The following is a 21,283-nucleotide window of genomic DNA, read 5'->3' as shown; positions in this document are numbered from 1 at the left end:
TGTCTTACTGCATTTTTTCGTTTCAATTTCGACTAAAATAACTGTAAAAAAATGATTTCTAATCGCCAAAAAATTAGGTGTCCCTTTTGACTTAATGCTAACACTTTGAATGAATTTTCTTTGTATAGCCAAACAAAAAAAATAAATAAAAAAAAAATAAAAAAAAGTTTAGGGCTTTACAAAAAATACTACACAATAAAACGTTCACCGTATTTCCGGCTTCAGCTATATAAAAGACAGTATTTCAGCTATATAAAAGACAGTATTTCAGCTATATGAAATACAGTATTTCAGCTATATAAAAATCCGTGTCGGTACCGGGTATCTGTTGGCGAAAACGTTAAAAATCGGGAATCGGTAAAAAGTTATATCGACCGATCTCTAAAAATTTGGCCCGAAAAATGGGCCGAAAAATTGGAGCCGGCTCGGTGCCTGGAAATGGGCCAGAACATTGTGAATGTTGCCGGCGGGTCTTGCGAACCTTTGCACTTTTTCCTGTCGGGCGTGGGACAATCTTACTTCTGACGGACAATTTCCCGCGTCGCCATAGGTCGCCTAAAGCCAAGTTTAAGTTCGACAGACACTCGGGGACCGGCTGGGCGTTTTTTTCGGTTCTATATGTTGTTGGATTGGAAACATCACACATCGGTTGTCGACAGATTTACAACTGTATTATGGAGCACAATGGTTAGAGGTTGTAGTTGGACGTGGAATGAATATCAAAGCCCATACAAAAGTAGGTAGCATTTTGTGGATAATAACTCGTCAACAGATGTTGAAAATAAATAAAGACTTTTTTTTATCTTATGGCACCCCGGTTGGAAATCACTGACCTAACGCCATGTTTTTCAACATGTCCTGCTGTGGCACACCAGAGATTTTCAATTGTGCCGTAGAACAATTTTTTTATTTACAGGAATACATTCGTGTTGTAAAATGAAACACAAAAATGTTGCTCTTAGATGCACACTACCGGCTCAAAACTATTCATATCATGGGATTTCCAACACTGTTTGTCAAGGGTGGTTTCCAACATAGAGAAGTTGCGCACTGTGCAGTGTTTGTATACCTAATGCGCTGCTGGCAAAAAGTTTTGAGAATTATGGCCTCAGAAGACTGTAGTCAAACATAAATTTTGCGTAAGATATTTTTAGGGTTGAAAATGCAAAATCAACTAATATTTACGTTACGTCATGGTGTTAAAATAGACGTTGAAGAAATATACTAAACGCACCCGGGTGTGTAATTATGTTCGCGTATTTTCGATTCAAGGTTTAATTTTTTTAATAAATTTTCGTTTTTGATTTTTCTTGTACTTTTTTAGGACAGCGTACCCATCATGATATTTTCTTAATTTTTAAACTTTTATATTTAACGTCTCGTATTTTTGCTTCCATTATAGGGTTGCACACTCTTGCAACAAGTAAAATATCTTTCTGCATTTTTGTACTTCAAAGTAACGCAATTGATCCTTGGCAAATTTCCGAGAATAACATCCATTCTAATAGAATCTACTGTTGTTTTTTTGGGACACCATGGCATAGCTAAATTTGGAAGGCCGCAATTTTCTCCTTAATTTTTCGGGTCCTTGCAAAAAGGAATACATCGATCTTTCCTCGCGATAACAGTTAAATTTGTCCGACGTTGAGATTTTCCGTTTTGAAGCTATATTTAAACGCATGTAAACATTGTCGCTTTATGGCAAAACCGGATCTTCAATTGCGTGTGATTTTTTCCAATGGCATTTTTATCGTGCTTGTAAATGACGTATTTTAGCTTTTAAAACAAAACAGCTATTTTTACCTTGGTTAAAAAAAAAAAATTAGAGGGGAGTATGTTTGAGAGGGGATTAATTATGTTTGCCATGGAAATACATTATGTAAGCATTTTATTACCGCAATAGAGTTTAAATGCAAAACGGAATCATTGTGCGACACCATTTTGCTCCAATTCATTGCATTTTCTCCAATTTATTGCATTTTGCCCTAATTCATGCAGTTTTCTCAATTCATTGAATTTTTGCTCTAATTCATTGCATTAGAAAACTAGAATAACCTAGTTGTCCAAGTCTCTTGTGATAGGGCCACGTTGAAACGTGTCACTTCGCTTCCAAAAATACCTGGGCGCGAGAAAGACTAAAAGCAACGGAGGAAGGAAATTTGCCGAAGCGAGTAAACTTTTTGCGTCTTGAATTTCGCAGTCCGTATCTATAAAGGGAAACTTGGAGAGTTGGGTAATCTTAAAAAGAATCCTATGAAAGCCCCAAACGCACTAATGGGTTGCTAAAGCACTATTTTCAAAAAGTTTACGCGAATTTTGCATTTTCCTGAATGTATTTTTTTTTTGTCAACCACGCTTAGTGCGCAATACTGCTATACTCACTCTGTTAGTAAGGGAAAACCGAAGTTATTTAAGGTGTAGTTTATTTTGTTAAGGTGTAGTTTCTTTTTAAAAGGTCTGTGTTGGAAATTACGATTTCTTTATCGTTTATCTAACTTCACTAAAGAAGCTTGGATAAGGCTGTTATACTCGATATAATTAGTGTATTTAAAAAAAACGCAAACCATGCTATTGTTTGTATGCGTGAAAATCTAGAGCTAAGAGAAGTTTTCAAAACAGTAGAAAACTAAACTAAAAAAACAAAGATTCTACCTAAACATAGCCCAAAACAAGCTCAAAAAGGTAGCAAATTTAAATCAAAAGTAGCCCCTTGATTTTTTAAGTGTCAATAACTTTATCTGTAAAGCAAAAAAACATAAGGTATCTTTTGCTAAAACTCATTAAGACAGCTTTCCGTTGTGAAATTCACTCGCCCAAGTTCGGATTTAACCGTTTTTGCTGCCGTTTTGTGACCCGATGCGTGTCTTGAATAATTAACTCGGCGCCCCTGTCGCAATTTACCTCCCGCACGTCAACATACCAAGCTTGTAAATGGATTTCGAATTGGAATTGAAAACGTTTGACGCACTACTAAAGCCTTAAGCGGCGCTTGGCAGATCGCCACGAGAAATTTATCACCAAATGGGCTGCGGACTGTGGATTGACGTTTTTTCTGCGTCTCGCGCAAAACAATTAAGTGCTTCTGTTTGTCTCTTTAGTGAGAAACGCACTTTCGGATCGCTTTTTAACCACCCCTGGCGAAATTTCGCTAAACCGAACGTCGAAATTGCGTTCGATAAATCAATCTTATTTAGGTGTCGCGAAAACACAGTCAATTCACGCAAAAAATTATAGAATTCAACGAATAAACATTCTATCTGTTTTTAACATGATGTATGGAGGTTGCATTGAGGCGTAAAATGAATATCAAAGCCCGTACAGAACTAGGTTGCATTTTGTTGACGTTTCAAATAAATCTTTGGTTTGTGAGTATGACTGGAGGTTGTAGTTAAATGCTCACACTAAAGTGGAAAGCATTTTGTGAACGTTTCGAATAAATCTTTAGATAATGTTTGGAGAATGTAGTTCTACGTAGAATAAATATCAAAGTTCATACAGAAGCAAGTTGTATTTTGTGAATGTTTCAAATAACTATTTATCGTTTAAATTGAATAAAAATGTATTGGAAACGGCCACAAAATGCCACCTACTTCCGTATAAGATTCGATATTCATTCCAAGTCTAGCATCCGTATTGTTTTTACCAGTGCAGCGCGGCACATACAATTAAACCTGATTGTAGTAGGGTTCTTTCAGCGAGTGGGAACGTTATTTAGTTGCAGCTGCCATTCCAATACGTCCTACGTGCTATGTGCAAGTGCCGTTCTCAATTCAATACAGCGAAACGACTTGGCGCTCACGCTTTCTCTTGATTTCTCTCGCGCGTGTCTTTGTTTGTGCGTGCCCAAGACAGAGAGTTGCTGTTGTTGCCACGCACCACGCACAATACGACAACGTGTAAGGCCTGGACGAGATAAATCCAATTTTTTGCCGAAATACTATTGCAAATTTGAAGAGTTCTTAAGGCAATAGCTGGATGTTGTAGTTAGACGTGCGAATGAATATATCAAAGCCCATACAGAAGTAAGTAGCATTTTGTAAACGTTTCAAACAAATCTTAAGATTATACTTGGAGGTGGTAGTTAGACATGAAAAAATATCAAAAACAATACAGAAGAAGGTACCAAATTTTGAACTGTTCGACTAAATCTATATTCATCTTTATACTTTTTTAAGGAAAATCATAAGTCAAATACGCCACAACTACTTCTATAATAACTTTATTATTTATTAGACTACGAAAACAACATGTGTCCAAAAAAAAAAATTTTTTTTTCGTGCCACATAAAAACATTATCCGAAACTACTAAAGGAACGTTAACAGCCCGAAACTTGTCAGGTCGGGAGCACACCAGACTTCGCCCTCACACCTTGCCCAGCACATACACACACACGCACACACACTCATACATGCGCGCGCGCGTGTGTACGTGCACGTGTTAGATGTACAGGCGGGCGTGCGTAACACCAGCCTTCGATCAATACTATCGACAGGCAGCGATGTCCTTGCTTGCGCTCAACTCACACCCGGTCAAACGGCGTCGGGTCGGCCTTGACGTAAGCACCGCCATTCAGGGCGCCCATATTCGGTCAGGTGACCTTTCCAGGGGGGTTTGGCCGCCTTTGGGGAGGCTCGGACCGCCCCTGCATTATTTATGTCAATTCCCTGGCGACGCGCTTCGCCTAAGGTGCCTGTCGATTACTACGGACAGAGCTTGCGAGCCGCACTCAGTTCAGTTCGGCTGGTCGGTTTGCATAACAGGCGCGTTAAAAAGCAGGCCTCTGGCACTTTTTCGGCCAAAGTGTTGCGCCTATTTTTCTGGCCGCTTTTAAACGTGACACTTTATTTTTTTTGCTAAACTAAAGTTTTCGCCTTTTTGAAGCAAGCCGCTTTTTTACCTTTTTTTCTCACTCAAGCAAGGCCTTCAAATATTATGGTTTTTGTGCTTTTTTGGTTATATCGCCAATTCGCCACTGTCCTCATCTCATTCTTAAACATGTGTTATTTTAACACTCCGGCTTCATTTTAGTTGACCAGTTAAAATTACTAGGTACTTTTTCAGTACCAAGTCCTTGTGTCTATTTCTTAAACGGGTCGCTGTCTCAAACTCTTTTTTAATCATGTCTTATTTTTAACACTTTTGATTTTAGTTGATCAGTTGTACATACTTCTTAAACGGCAGCGTTGTATAGCGTCTTTTTAACCTAACCCCTTCTTTCATTTGTGCATGATTTTGGACTTGCTTAATTTGTCACCTTTTGATCGAAGTCTCCGAATCTACTTAGCCAGATTACTAGGACGCCTAATTCATAAGTTGGCCATCTTTCATCGCCAGCTTTTTGTGTCTATATGCTCAGCTATACATTTGCCCCTCCCTTTCTTTGCCTAACCAAGTGCGGCTTTTGTGTTTTCTCACTGGGCGTAAAACCGTTACCTTTGGCACAGTGTAGCGCGCCGTTTCATGCCCTTATCGCTTTCACGGTAGGAATTTTACCAAGGGAGTTGTACAAGCTTGCAGTTGGCCAAAACAACAACAAAAACTGCAAACCCAATCAAACGCTGGCCAGGGTCACTTTGCCTGTAAAAAACACATTTTTTGAGGTCGTTTTTTCAGCCTTACAGTTTTAGCTATTTTTTCCCCAAGTTGCTTCTAAAACCGATTTTTAAATCAACGCCTTGGTTTTGCAGTTGTTGTTTAAGATCAGGGGTCACCAAACCGAAGTTTCGTATAAAAAAATGTGTAGAACTTTTAAATAATTTTTTTATACGCACAGGACCCTAAGATACTTTACAAAGTATGCAGCAAAATTAGTAGAATTGTAAGTTTAAATCTAAATAAAATTTTACCATTTTTTATCTGTTTATAAACTATTTATCCGTGTTTTAAAGAGAGTCCTTGAACCATGCTGTAGTGACTGCTGTTCTAAATAAATATTTTTTTTCGTCACGGTTTAATTAAACATTATCTGGTTATTTTTGCAGATTCATAATATTTGGTTGATAAAAATGACATGGGGCACAACAAAGCTCGTTTACACTTTACTAAATAAAATTAGATACGTTTTTGTGTCATTAAAGTAATAGCATCGAATAAGTATTTCGAGTGTCGAAAATACAATCGCTAAATACTTAACGAGCGTTAGGCCTAAGGCTGAAAAAGAAACAAGTGCCCAGTTTTCCCACTCTTAATGTTTTCGTGCTTATCCTGTACATTTTTACGGCGTGTGGATTTTCAAAAAAAAAGCTTTCTCGCTTCTCCGTTATAAAAAAGACAGGAAAGAAATGAGTTGAACCAGCTGTGAGTTCGCCAAGGTTGCCGCCTTCTCGCCTTGAAAGTTTAACGAGAAAGCTCGTATTCGGGCAGAAATAACAACACGGTCTTGTCGGGTTGAAATCGCGAAAAACACACTCCCGCGCAAAAAACGACGCGAAACCGCACGAGGCATGAGAAAAAGGCGAAAGCGCCCGACAAACTTTATTTTCAACGTTTAATTTTGTTGAGAAGTTCCGAATTTACTTTTACAGCAGAAATGTGTCACTCTCCCAGGCAATTGTTCAGCCGATGCGATAAAATTGAGGGACAGCTTCAAGCTGGGTTAAAATCTTCCCAATATCGGCCTTCAAGCCGAGCAGTAGATATCTGCTGTTAAACTGGAAAATAACTTGAAACACTCAAAAAAATTTTTGATGGCTTCAAGCTGGGTTAAAATCTTTCTTCTTTAGCTGACCACGTTGAAAATGGATAAGTAGTTACTCCAGGCGTTTGAAATTTTACCTACTTGTGTTTGTATGGGCTTATATTCTTACTACTTCTTTAGCATTTATTTACAAAATGATTATGACTTACTGATTGATTGCAAAGGCACAGGTTTCGAAAACTTTGGTTAAACTCGTAAGAAATGGGTCTATGGAACCCCAATTTAAACCTCTGTAGCTCTACCATATCTTATAAAGAATTTAAGAAAAAATGTCTTTTTTAATTTAAGCGAACAATGGTTTGCTTGTTGGAACCAGGTGTTACGCATTCAGAGCGTTTAAAAAAACACTGGCATAGTAACGAGTTTAAGGGGTGGCGAATAAGTCCTATAATTTTTATACAAGTGTTACTGAATAAAATGGTTATTTTCGCCAAAACGTAATGTAATGCGAAACAAAATCCTTGAAATGCACATTACTTCAACAAATGCGTGCCAAAGCAGACAACGAGAAATGGTATGTTTTAAACTGTTAAATCTAGGGGCCGCGAAAAGTTTTATTATTTTTTTTTAACTATTTTTTTTAAATTAAAAGGGGTTGCAGACTGAAAGGTTTGTGAAGCCCTGGCATGCCGGATTATAAACATTATAGACTGCTAACAGTCCTCGCGCCCCTTTCAACGCCAGAGCAGACTCGGAGAATGCGGGGCAGCGCCGCGACGCCTATTATGACGTAACAGCGCGTCTGTTGTTGCGTGCCCGGGCCGGAGGTGCTGGCGTGCAGCGGCCGATGCTTCTCGCGGCTCTCTGTTTATCGACGCGCGCGCGCTTTGACGTAACAAGAGCGAGTGGCCCTGCGTCACAATAGAACAAGCAAGATGGAACAAGCCAACAGAGAGAGAGAGAGAGAGAGAAAAAAGATAAAAAAGTCGCGGCCTTTTTTTTCTCTCTCTCTGTTGTGTCTGTGTGTGTTTGCCCAGCGACCTCGAGCCAGTTCGGCTTTGTGTGTCTCCGGCGCCGTTTCAACGTTGCGTGGCAAGACCACGGGCGCTTAGAGGGGGGGGGGGCAAACATCGGCGTTTTTTCCTTTTCGCGCTGACGACTTTGCGCACACGAAAGCGCCAAAAGACGTCGCGCACTCCGAAACCCTTCCGAGAAATTGCCCAGCGCGTGCGCACACACACACGTGTACGGCGCGCGTGCGCACCGGTTCAGGTTTTTGGCGCGACGAGATCGGGAAACTTGTGCGGTCAGCTGCTTCTTGTTGTTGGCGTCTCTAATTTGCCTGACGTTTCTCGCGCCCAACCTGCTCTTGCTTTTCGCCTTCTGAAACCTTGCGCCAGCCGTGACGTCGTTGGTCTTGGAAACTAGTCCCTTTATTTTGAAATCGCTAAATTCCAGTGTTGTTAGCAAGTCATTTTGAAATGACTTCAGTCCAAGTCATTTTTTCTTCAGTCCAAGTCATTTTTTTCAAAGTATTTTGAAAGAATAACAAGTCGAGTTCCATTTTTAGAGCAAATCAATTCCAATTCAAGTCCTTGTCATAAAAATGTAACCCGCAACTATTAAAATTGGCAGACTTGTCCGATTATGGGTAATAACTCAACTAAATTAAATTGTTTTATATGTATAAGAAAATTAAGATAAATAACCTAATTTTACAAATAAAAATGCCTAATTAAACATATCATTTCAACCAAACAGACTTAAGTCAAGTCAGGTCATTTAAGTGTACTTAAGCCAAAAATAAAGTCATTACTAGAATCCCCCGGTCATATCGTTTAATAACCATTTTTTTGGTCATGTCAATTTCAACCATTTCACAGTCGCCATTGCAGTTCACTTCCACAGTAATTTGCATCAAACTAAAATGTAAAATTATTAGGATTGGTAAACTAGACCCATCTTGAGTTTAATTTTAATTAAGAAATAACAAAAAAACGTAACATTTAACTGGTGAAATATTAAAAAAAAAAATAATAAATGTATATAAAAGTATTCATTGCAAACTTAAGTCCAAGTAAAGTTTTTTGCCGCAGTTACTCAAATTCAAGTCAAAATAAAAATGTTAAGTCTATTTTAGAACCCTTACTTCGCTTGATTAAAAACGAAAAATGTTTTTGTGAATACCTTGAATACGAAAAACAGGCGAGACAGTTACTAGTTCGATGGTTCAAAGGGACGATTTGGAATTGTTTAGGCTTATTTAGACAATGATAAAATTTAGCTGAAAGTTAAACCAGCTTTTTTTAAATCTTTACATTTTCGCTGAAAAGTCGAATGCAAATCCGGTCGGCGATTCTATGCTGCATTTTTTTCTTGTTGGTAAGAAGGGAACAGAAAATACAACGAAAAAGTAAATTTTGCAACGCAAAGTAAAAAAGACCCAAGGATTTCTAATGACACAGCGCTGAACGACTTACGAAGAAATATTACAGGGTATTATCGAGTAGAACGTGGAATATTAAGCCTTATACTAATGCGTATGCTGACGATAGCGAAGGCGGTATTGTATTAGTACGACGTCGTGTACAGGCGGTTACATTGCCTTTATCCATAGATTGTGTAACTGTGATGGAAGTATGTAGGCAGCACTTTACTACCTCGAGACAAGTATGGGCGATATATATGTACAGTAAGATATCATTCTAATGTTACATGTCCATGGTCGACGGCCGTGAGTATATCCTACATACAAAAAAAGGGTAATAAATATCTTTAATGTCTTCTAAAGGTGTAGCGACGCCAGAAAGGTTAAGCGGGCCGCTGTAGAGGTGGCCCAGCGCCTCCGCCCAGTAAAACTAGCACGTTAACATCACCTACAAAGCCACCAGCTAATTTACGAGCGCCAATTCGCCGTACGACCGCGCTCTGTCCAGTCACCAAAGAGATAAGCTAACCCGGCTATTTAAGGCGTCCAAACAAGACCTATTCGCTGTTTCTTGGAGGAGTTATGCAACTCCACTGTTTGCTCGCGTTTAGAGACAACGCCTTGAGTTCCTCGTGACCCGTCGTGTGCGAACAAATACACGCCGGAGTCCGTAAACATCCCCTTCACCGAATAGCGAGTGTGCGTTTGTGTGTGGCGCGCGCGTGCGTGTGTGTGTTTGAGTGTCTTGGGCAAGTTTATTTAAACAAACATGCTTTAATATTTTTTTCTGCTTGTATGTTGTGACAACCTTGCCTAAAAATAATCTTTGCAAATCAAGTTATTTGTCTAAATGTAAATAGGGTTATCAGGTGGCACTATATAAAGACAAACTAGAAATACTTTTTATAGTGCCACCTGAATACCAAACTTCTTAAAATGGTTTATCTTCCAGTCACGCCTTTTGCTCTGCTTAAAACCTTAGGGTTCGATTTTTTTCTTATATTTTCGTTCAGTTTTCTACAACATCGAATTTGTCCTTTTTGGGATGTTTTAGGGTCGCCGAAACTTTGTCGGTGTCGAATTTTTAGATTTTGCTGAAACTACCAACAGGCCGATAAATGGCTTCGAATCAGAACCCGGAAAGTTGAGTCTGTCGCTTTAATGTGGCAATACGTAGTAAGAATATCAAAGGTCAAACTTAAGTAAGTATCACTTTGAACGGCTCAAATAAATCATACTTCATTCTCAACTTAGTGAGACGGTAGTCGAATTATAAGTGAACGGTATTTTACAGCTTTGGGCTTCAGAGGTTGAAAATGAACGAAGAGTTTCGAAACGTTCAAAATACTTTCCACTTCTGTATGAGATTTGATATTCATTCTACGCCTATCTATACAACCTCCAGCCATTATCTTAGTTTTTCGAAACGTTCACAAATTGCTTATTGCTTACCATTTTGTATGGGCTTTGATATTCTTACTACGTCTTACTACAACTGCCAACCGTTATGCTCCAATGTAGCAATACATATTGCCCTCGTTTTAAGGTTTGTCTTTGATGACGACTAGAAAAGTGTATGAGAACGTAACTATTTCAAAAGGAAGAGGATATTCACCCCTACATCAAAATGTAAAATTACAATACGAATTATTGCTAAAGCCGTTTACCGTTCTTTAAATTTCCACTACTGTAAACGACTTTAGCAATGAATCGTATTCTAATTATGCGGATCCGGTTACAGTAGTGCGGATTTTGAAATTCGGTAAATGAGCGGACCGGGCAAATAGCCTCTTACTTTAAATTAGGTATGTAGAAACTAAAGTAGCTGTAGTTACCAAAGTATAAGTGGAATATTGCGACAACGTAGGGTTTGTGGATACGTTTCGGTCTAAAAATGCTCAAAAAACACTGTGTACAGAATTTAATGATGCTATTTGGTATGGCACCTTATTAGGACGGAGCTCAGCAATGGTAAATAGCGATTTTCATGCTTCACATTTATCGACGTTTTGCGATGCTAAAAGAATTGGCGCGCGCGCGCGTGTGTGTGTGTGCGTGCAAGTGTATGTATATGTGTGTGTGTGCGTGCAAGTGTGTGTGTGTGCGTGTGTCCTGTCACTTTCCCTTCTCTTTGACGTGACAATACATCGTTGTCTCGCGCTTGAGTCATCTTCGGGCGTTTGCGCCGTTGTGACGACATAATAGACGCCGCGGGTCGCAGGCAAACATTTGCAGGAAACACACACAGCCGTGATCTATCGACAGGGGCCTGTCTATAGAAGGGGGTAAAGCAAGGGGGACAGGGCTAAAGACATCATTCGAGCCAAGTGGACCACCCACAAAAAAAGTTGTAAAAAAGTTGATTGTGGAGTTTTTTTAATAAAAAGTTGATTTTGGACGTAAAAAGTTGAAAAAAAGTTGATTGTGGACGTTTTTAGTGTCAACGAAATAGACTTGGTGGAAATGAATCACCCGATAAAAAGTGGATTTGAGACCTGCAGTCAGGTATTCGATAAACAGCACCTGATTGGCAATTTACTAATTCACATAAAAGAGAACAATATACGCGAAATCGGTTCTGTCATTTCGTGTTTCGGTTTATTATTTGGAGACGGCGTGATACTTTCGCAAAAGTTAGCTCCCCACGCCGTAATTCAGGGAACTATCGCACAGTGTTACTGAGGGCACATTTAGCTTTATCTTCAAGTTTTCTCGCATGCAACTTGGTCAAACTCGAGGGCGTCAAAAAACGATCTGCACACCCACGTTCGGCGCCAATACTCTTGCTCAAAATCTTTTCCTCTTGTTTTTGCAGCCAGCAAAGCGAATCGCGTTCAGACTCGATGGAGGTTTCCGAAACACCTTCTTCATCCAGAGGAGTTTTGCACAAGCAACCATCCCGGGTAAGTCGCGCGTGAAATTAAAGCCCCGGGTTCAAACCCCGCCCCTGCCTTCACTTACTAGAATAAAGGAAGGATGTTTTAGTTAGACGTAGTAGAGATATTAAAGCCCATATAGCAGTAGTTAACATTTTTGTACGCTACGAATAACCACATTATTCTTTTTCAACACTAGTTATTCGAAAGATATACAAATTTTACTGGATACTTGTTGTACATTTATTGCTTTGCGATTTTTTGTATTTACACATTAAAATACAGTGCCTTTTTACTGATATTAAATTAAGGTATTGATGGCTTTTTATTAAACGTTTTTATGTTTTTTGACAGTGCTTTAACGTCAGGTTGTTTAATTGTACATTTTGTTTTTTTATTTACGTATTATTGTTCATCGATATTTGCCATAACTGGGTTCATCCAATATTCAAAGTCTTTTAAACTTGTCTAATAACGCTTGTTCATTCAAAGCCGTTCGCGTTTCCCTGTTATTTCCGATAAGACTTACGCCGGTTAAATACCCATTTTGTTGTCTTGTCCATTTGCAGTCATGTCTTTGCATTAACGTTCAAAATAATTTCCAAATTCCAAATATGTTATGTCAAATATTTATATTTTGTTTTATCGAATATGCCACGCTTTTGGTTTTTCTCTTAAAGTCCAATTGTTGTCGTTATTCCGTTCTTTAAAAAAGTCTTATTATATATGTCACTCTTTATTTTTTCGCTTGAAGTCGAATCGTAGTCATGCCAGTCTCTCTTATTTCTTACTGTGTCATTACAGGACACCGATTCTCCTTTAAGAGTCATACTAAATATGCCAAGTTTTTGAATTTTCCCTTGAAGTCCATTCGTAGTCATGTCATTTTCTCTTATTCCTTACTGTGTCATTACTGGACACCGATTAGTTATATTAAGCATATCAAGCTTTTGAATTTAACCTTGGAAGTCCAATCGTAGTCATGCGAGTCTATCTTATTCCTTACTGTGTCACTGTGTCATTACAGGACACCGACTCCCCGCTGCACCAGCGCCAAATGGACACAGGTTCGGCGGTTGGTAGTCCTTATCAAAGTGAAGACCATGATCCGAAGACTATGGTAATACACAGCGAACCAAGGTAATTTGAAATGGTGTACCATTTGTTCAGAACCATTTCTTTCGTGTAGAAAATGACTAAATGTTATACCGATGCCTGATATTTTGGACAAAACATATCGCTATCCGAACTTATACCAAATGACGTCATTACTCTCCTCGGATAACCAAAATTAATAAATTTAAAACGTTAAGGCATTTTTTACAGGTTTTTCGGCGAACATTTTGTTGTTTTAAGAGGTCAGTTATACTTCCAGTTGTTAGTTATATTTTTTTTTGACAAATTGACGTTTTACGATAGAAATCACTGTGTGGTATCGCAAATTATGATTTAAATGCCTAAACCAGGGGTGTCCAACTCAATTTTTATTTTATACCTTCTTCCCGTGCCAAAGTTAAAAAAATGAAAACAGTATAATGTTATAATATCAGAAGTAATTGTTTGCTGTCCCAATTGCTGGGATTGTTTTGTATTGTGAATAAACAATGACAATTCACTGTATAACCAAAAGTTAGATTTTTTGACAATTGGCTGTATTTTTGGGGGGCTTGCGTGCAATTTTTTTTTTAGGTCGCGGGCCACATTTGGCACGCGTGCCTTATGTTGGACACCCCTGGCCTAAACCGATATCATCGTAGTATCGGACGAGTACCGATACTTCCATATCTTGTATCGGTTCCGATCCGATATTATCGGACGCCCCTATTAATGCCCCATGTTTTTTGCAGAAACGACGGCAAGGAGCACCACCTAGTGACGATAACACCCCCGACTTCTTTCCAGCAATCCATAAACGGGGATTCCCGGATGGCAGGTCTCATGTTGTACGCGCCGCCCGACGCAAGGTTAGTGAAACGAGGGAATTAATTTAAAATGAATTTGGCAAACTTTATTTATTAATAAGCAATAATTTAACTGAAACGCAAACAAATTGTCCAAAATTTAAAATAAATGCCCCAATTTTATTAAAAAAATGTTTAATGAACGTACTCGGTTTTAACCCAAGTTAAAGTTGACAAACATTTGTGCAAAAGACTCCCAGTCAAGTTATTTTTGTCACAGGGCTAATGTGAAGTCAAGTTTTAAAAACAGTTACTTAAGTGCACGCAAGCCAAGTCATTAACTAAGGCATCGCAACACTGGATTTTGCTGTACACTGCAACCGCACGCAAGACTGCGTGAGAATTCACTTAAACGTCACGAAAGTCACAGGACCGCGTTCACAAATTTAAATCACGCATTTTGACCGTCATTAAACGCTTCACTGCGCAAAACGACGCGCCTTTCACGCTTCGGTGAACGCACCCCATCACGCCTTGTCGAACGTGCGTGTACGCGGTGTGGCCACGGCGCCCTGCAGTCCCAACGTCACAACTTCCGCTGCGTTTCCACGAACATAGATGCGTGACGTTTTTACAAGCATCCCGCTAATTTCTACTGTTTTTTTAGCTTGATATTTTCACTAGCATATACGTTCCGGCTTTTTTGATTTTACTTGGGTCACTTTTTTCATATTTAAGATGGAAAAATCATAATCAATCAAAAAAGTTTTATATTAAAAGTGTCAACTGTTAAGAATATAATCGAACCAAATTATAGGAAAGGTTTAATATTTACACGATTCAAAACCCTCGTAAACACGAATCCTGTTCAGAGCCTTTATTCTCATCGCCTTCTTTTGTTTAACGTGGCGTCTGTAACCCACATATTAATAAAAAAACAAAAAGCAGAAGTCACAAAATCATTATAGACATAGATTTTTGGTGTACACTATGCACGGATCTGTAATGTAGCTTGATAATGAATTGCAAAGCCAAAAAGGTCGAGTAGATCGACATCATCTTAAATAAGACGTTTCGGTACGAGCTTGTATCATCTTCAGTTAAAGTGACTGAGAAGCAATTCAAGCATTAATTATAAAAGGTGGGACGCAATTGTTATCAGTGTGAGTTCCTATAGTTAGAGCATAGATTTTTGGATGTTAAGAAACCATTCGATTTTGTTATGTTTCATTCGCATTTAACAAAACAGCTTAACAAATGCAAAGACATTGACCTTCTGTTGTTTACATGACGAAACAAGGATTTTTTTACTGACAGTCAACGAAACCGCCACAAATACTTTATATACAAACAGTTTTTTGGAAGTTACGAAATTATTATTTTATGGAGCGATTTTTGCTTCCAGTTACCGAAACAGCTGTACAGCAATGCAAAGACATTGATGTTCTGTTATGTACATTACAAAACTAGTAAAATTTTGTTTTCACCTGCCAGTCAAAGGAAACCGCTGCAAATTATATTAAAATAATGAGCAAAAAAATGAAATTGAAAAGGAAATGCAGCAGCTGCTGCCAAGAATGCCTTTCATTTGAACCCGTTGTGTTCGTCCCCGTATTGAACCCTCGTCTTAACCGTTAATCACGCGTTTCTTATCGAATCGCGGGGCAAATAACATCGATGTTAGGCCGTAATTTTCTATGCAAATCGTCCGCGACGCAAAATCGTTAAGGCTCGGTAATTACCAAGTTGTTCTGGCTTCGGAAGCGATTAGACCAACGATTAAAACAAATTAATTCAGAAACTCTGGAAAAAAAACAATTTGGAATGGCTTACGCAACTTGGGATAATCGCAATTGCTTTCCGCTCCGGCTAAACATAGTTCATTCTGCATTTTATACAACGAAATGCTGACTTTATTCAAACGCCATTGACGATTGATATAATCTGGTTGAAGCTAGGCATCTAAAACTTTTCCCAGAATTTTTTTTTATTAAACTGTTTTCAGGTTATTTATTTATAATTTAAATATTTAAATGCACTTACCCAGTGCCCACACATAGGTATATTTGATAATATCGGATCGGAGGTGATACCCGATGTCAAGAGCTAGTATCGGCACTTTTCCGATAATACGCTGGTATCGGGGTTAATTTAATACAAAATTTCACCTGAATTAAAGTCAGGTTTTGTCTTTGTCCACCTTACAAAGAAGTATTTTCAGTAATATTCAATTATTAATAAAATCAAACTTTGCTTTGCCTCGTAAAAACCTTTACGTTGGTGATTTCATGAATTTTGTTGTTTTGTAGCAATAACAACGTAATTTGGTATCGGGTCGGAGCCGATACTAGGGTGTTATCTGTACCGTTTTGATACTAAATGATAATAAGTGTTTCAACTATAATTTGCGATCTATATCGATTTAAACCTCGAAAGGTAATAGTATAGTTAATAGTAGGTTAACAACTGGAGGTCACTGAACTCCTTAACACTAAAGAATATTTTGGCCGAATTCATTATTAGTGGTTTTCGCATTGCCAAAATGGGCAAGCCATCGAAATTAGCGTTATTAAAATAGGTTTGGGCCAACATAAATCGTCGATTAAACGAGCCTGTATACATTACGCGATTGGCAGTCTTTCACGTTTGACGGCAGTTTAATATTCCGTGCCACTATTTTCGTCATGCAAATCGCTTACTGACATATAACGCATAACATGCCCATTCGCTATTAATGCACTCTCTTAACCGACGGCTGTTTGTTTGCATTGTTCGGCATGGCGCAAAGCCGCGTTTTTTCGGGAAATGGACATAACAATTAAAATGTGTGATTCTGATTTGTCGTTTTGTGGTTTCAACGAAAGCGTTGGAAAGTGGTTAGCTACATCTAACTAAGAAATGGGTTATTAAACTTTTTTTTCGCGAAACCCTAAAAACTAATGAAGTTTTTTAGAAATGATGTCATAATATCTAGGTAGTCTTAAGACATCAGCTGTTTTCGATCGTACTTATTCTCAATTATTATACTTAAGTTGAGTCTAAATTCACTCGCTATCTGGTCGTTTACCAAACAGCAATCGAGATGAATTTTTCAATTTTAAACAGAGTTTAAAATAAAAGCACTTAATTTAAATATATTTAACTCAAATAACTAAAACCAAGTAAAGTCATTTGTCCAAAACACTTAAGTGAAGTCAAGTGATTTGTTGTAACATTAGCTTAAATGCACTTTTCAATGCCAAGTGGTATAGTATCGGTATTTGTACGATACTAGGCTTGTATCGGCACCGGTCCGATACCTAGTTTATTTGTGCAATCATGTTTTTTTCTCTAAAATGTAAATCTAGAAAAAATATTATAAGAAAAACCGAAGACAAATAGACTTCCTCACCCAAACTAAAATTTCGTCATAATACCCAAAAAATCATTATACTCACAATTATCAATTCGACCAACTTTGCTTACATGACCATACTAACGATCATTTAATATCGAATCGCTGTATTTTTGCACAAAATATCGGGTGTAAAGTATTTTTTGGACTTCCGTATTATTGAAAAACATAATTCTCGTTTGCTTTTTACGTTAAAGCTAAATGAAAACCACCCCGTCGTTATTTTAAATCCGGTGCTCTCATAGGCGCGTGCTCTGAACATCAAAAAGAAACAAAAAAACTCGCTTTTTTTTTGCCCTTTTTTTGTTGTCCTTTGCCGCGAGCGCCCTTCTAACCGCGCAGCCCGAAATAGAAGCGCAACTATGCGTGCTGTGACGTCATAGTGGACCGCGGCGCGCCGGAGTTAAACCGCCGCAACCTTTTCGAGGCTCGCGCAAATAACAGGCGCTCAGAAGTGGCGTAAAGTGGGTTTTTTCGACGCGCTGCGTTTTAAAAGTGTAGGTGCGCCTCGGTGGGATTCGAATCAGCGACCTTGGGGAAATGCGAAACAGCCTGTTTTGCCGCGAAGTTTAATTGAATGACTTCTTGTTTAGTAAACTCATCAGAGTTAGCTATTTTAAACAGTCAATAAAATACGCCGGCGTAAAGTATTGGAATTCCTGGAACCACCTGTTGATTATTAGCTCGACTGCCACGCCCTTTTTATCAACCACGCCCATTTTTTCTGTTTACTTGAAACGGCTATATGTCAGGTAAATGCGCTGACCCCGAGCCGGGGTCAAACTTGACATTACGTCACACAGCGAAAAAATAGGGATGTCCGATAATATTGGATCGAGCCGATACCCGATTCTCCAAGTGGTAGTATCGGTACTCTTTCCAAAACTAGGGGGTATCGGTGCCGATCCGATTTCAATCTATTATGGGCATTTCAGCTATGATTTGCAACTAAAAGTAAAGTTTTCTATTTTTAAATATGTTTTTTTATCTCAAAATGGTAAGTTAGCAACTCGAACTATTCCATCTAACGCAAAAGTGACCTTTAAACTTATGATGACAAAAAACGATATATTTTGCCCAAAATATCGGGTATCGGAATATGGTGTCAAGTATAAGGATGGTCGATACTTGACATTTCATTCCGTTTCCGATACCGATACCGATATCCGATATTTTAAACAAAAAGTATCGCTAACCGATCCCATACTAATTGACGTATATGCTCAAACAAGCAAATTAATTAAATTGAAAGTTCAAGGCGTTTTTTTTTCAGGTTTTTAGACCAAAATTTGCTTGAGCTATAACCGTTGGGTTTTCTGTCCAGTTGTCAACCTTTTCTGTTTGATAAATTACCCGTTCAAAATACGAATCTCCTCCTTGAACCTACATCAACCTTAGTATCAGAAAAAGTTCCGATATGCATCGGGTATCGGCCCCGATACGATATTATCGGACACCCCCCAAAAAGCCACAATGTCGTCCACGCCTAGCTAAACTCCGGAAGTCAGTCACGTATATAGAGGGAGATACGCCCGACGAAAAACCACTCACGCGGAGCATACAGGATGTTCACCGGCCATTCCGGCACTTGGCCTGCGTAGCTTAGATGCTTCTACACTGATTTCACGCTTGTTTTAAATCAGGGTTTCTTAAACTGGGGTACGTGGGCCGTCAAGGGTACATGGAATAGCTTTAGAGCAGGGGTTCCCAACCGGGGGTACTCGGTTTGGGGGTACGAAGAATCCTCTGGTCTGACAAAGGGGTACGAGCAGCAAAAAGGTTGGGAACCCCTGCTTTAGAGGGTTAATGTAAGCCTGATTATAATATTAGCAGCAGAATAATCTAGCAAACTAATACTGTTCGACCTGAATTACTAGCTTTGCTAGACTTTTCTTCTGTTACTAATCAGGAATTAAGGTCGGCATTTATCTTGTAAGGGTCAAGGTGATTTCCAATATCTCTTGTTCAGTGCAACATTAAAAGTGTATTATTCAAAAAGTGATAAAATTTTCAAACGAAAAGAGTTTAACAACAATAAAAAAAAAAAAAACGTTTTAGCACTGAGCGTAATCAGAATTCATTTTGGTTTCACATTTTTTGGCCTGAAAACAGCAGTTTTCCAAGGTTCACTTGTTTTATGACGTAAGCTTTAAAAAGTTTTATATCCACCCTGGCCCACGCAAAAACTTTTTTTCAAGGGAGCCGCGTTACCCCTTCTGGCTTATTTTGTAGGGTGTTTCCCATCTGACAAAGGCCTAGAGAAATATGTTTTACACTTTGGGTGATTTGGGGTAATTGTGTCAATGCTATGAGAAACTAGGTTTAAACCCTAAATAGCAAAAAGTATTATCAGCCCTATTTTACTAATTTGTTAGTCATCATTTTGTAGGCCATGCTGTTATTATTTTAAGGCGCATTTGACATACACGTTGCTATTTCAATGTCTTTGATGATTTTTACGTGTGAATTTCACTGCAGACCACGTTGTTTTGTTTACGTGATGTTTTTTGTTACAAACGAGCCTTTTTTGTGTAGTGACGTGTACCGCAATATTGGTGGTTGTGATACCACGAGTGACACATAAATAAAATAGCTTACATTTCGAACCCAAACAAAACTGTAGAATGTGGATCATAGATGCGAAACACTAAAGCAAGAGGTCGATTTTGTCCTGGTTGTTGTGGATTTTGAGTTTTTTTGAACCATTTCCTCTTTTAAAAGTGACCATTTCAAGGTGACCATTTTTAGAACCGGCCATTTTAAACTGACTTCTACGAAACGACCTTCATAAAGCAACGAATTGGGCTTACCGCCTTATACTGGCAATTTATGAATTTACCATGTAAACTGACCATTTTTAACCACAAACTTATGCGAACCGTCCATTCCCCAATCACAAGTACCAATTCATGTAAACCGACCATTTTACCTTAGCCACATCAACTTTGCATTAAAAATGAGACGCGCGAAAGAAACAGCATTCAAGCAACCTCGCAACATTGCTTTCCGGCAATCGCGCATCGCGCCCTGTATGCAAATACTTAAGCCTAGGGGGGGGAGCTTTGTATTTGTTGCCGCGGTCCGGGAGGATGCGCATACCACCGTGACGTCACTGTTGCGGTTTCTGTGACGCAACACTTGCCCCGATGCCCGAAGCGCGCTCGTGTGTTTGTGTGTGTCGTCTAATGTTACCGCATCCCGAGAGACGCTAAGACCGCTTTGTTGTTGACGTTGAAAACGCCTGATATGTTCTTGGAGCGGAAATACGGCAGAGTGCGAAGTTTTTTCGGTTTTTACAGCAAACAAGGCGTTTTTCTGAGACCATAGCATTGTTTTTTTCTTTTGAATTTTCGCTCTTTTCTGGTGTGGCAATTCACATGTGCACTTGAGTGAGAAAGCTGCTTTCTTTCCAAACCTAAAATCGGAGTATAATCGAAATAAGGATTCACTACAGACCTATAAATAGGCGTAATTACCTATGATACCACAGTATTAGGATCAACGTAGCTGCGAAAACTGGCATTTAGAGCGTGCTGAATCTGCCTAAAAACTTGGCCAGAAATGGAACCGGCCACTGGTGTGTACGGCCACATTCGTTGGCTAGTTGTAGCGGTTGCATAACGCCGGTTCCGCCCGTTAAATCAACACCGGATTACTTGGTGTCGCACTTAACGTCGTAAAACTGGAATTCTCGTCGCCTCTTTGTGTCAAGTCGCCTCTCTCTTCTATTTGTCCGAAAAAAGAAAGCGCCCTAGTCGAGTAATTTCTCCGTGAAACTGAAAAAAAGGCGCCTGTTATACGGTCAACGGACAAATATAGGCATTTCGCGTCGGCAACTTTTGAGTGTGGATTTTTCACGACGTGCTTTTTTGACCTTTTTCTCATTCATTTTGTTCAAAAGTTTTAACTGCATAATTTTTTAACGTATATTTCAACTTTTTTTGTTCTGACCCATTTTGTTCCCGCGAAAAAATAATGAGTCTACGAAATAAGCCTCATATACAGAGTAACGTTAAATTACCGTCGCAAGGTACTTATTTGTTTTT

The 21,283-nt window shown here is 38.8% G+C and overlaps 1 protein-coding gene across 3 annotated transcripts in view; it reads left to right on the top strand.

Moving 5' to 3' along the window:
* The window catches only part of LOC146136728 (uncharacterized), a 58,581-nt gene that overhangs the window by 6,039 nt on the left and 31,259 nt on the right, over window positions 1-21,283 (top strand). For all 3 annotated transcript variants that reach the window (XM_083395046.1, XM_083395045.1, XM_083395044.1), the window contains exons 3-5: window positions 11,882-11,969; window positions 12,970-13,082; window positions 13,790-13,906. In XM_083395046.1, the coding sequence (XP_083251172.1) occupies window positions 11,882-11,969; window positions 12,970-13,082; window positions 13,790-13,906 (318 nt within the window). The remainder of the gene's footprint in view (window positions 1-11,881; window positions 11,970-12,969; window positions 13,083-13,789; window positions 13,907-21,283) is intronic.

The sequence above is a fragment of the Ascidiella aspersa genome, chromosome 8 (genome assembly GCF_963924565.1).
Source record: "Ascidiella aspersa chromosome 8, kaAscAspe10.2, whole genome shotgun sequence".
Lineage (NCBI taxonomy): Eukaryota > Metazoa > Chordata > Ascidiacea > Phlebobranchia > Ascidiidae > Ascidiella > Ascidiella aspersa.
This window is presented reverse-complemented; position numbering and strand designations above follow the sequence as displayed.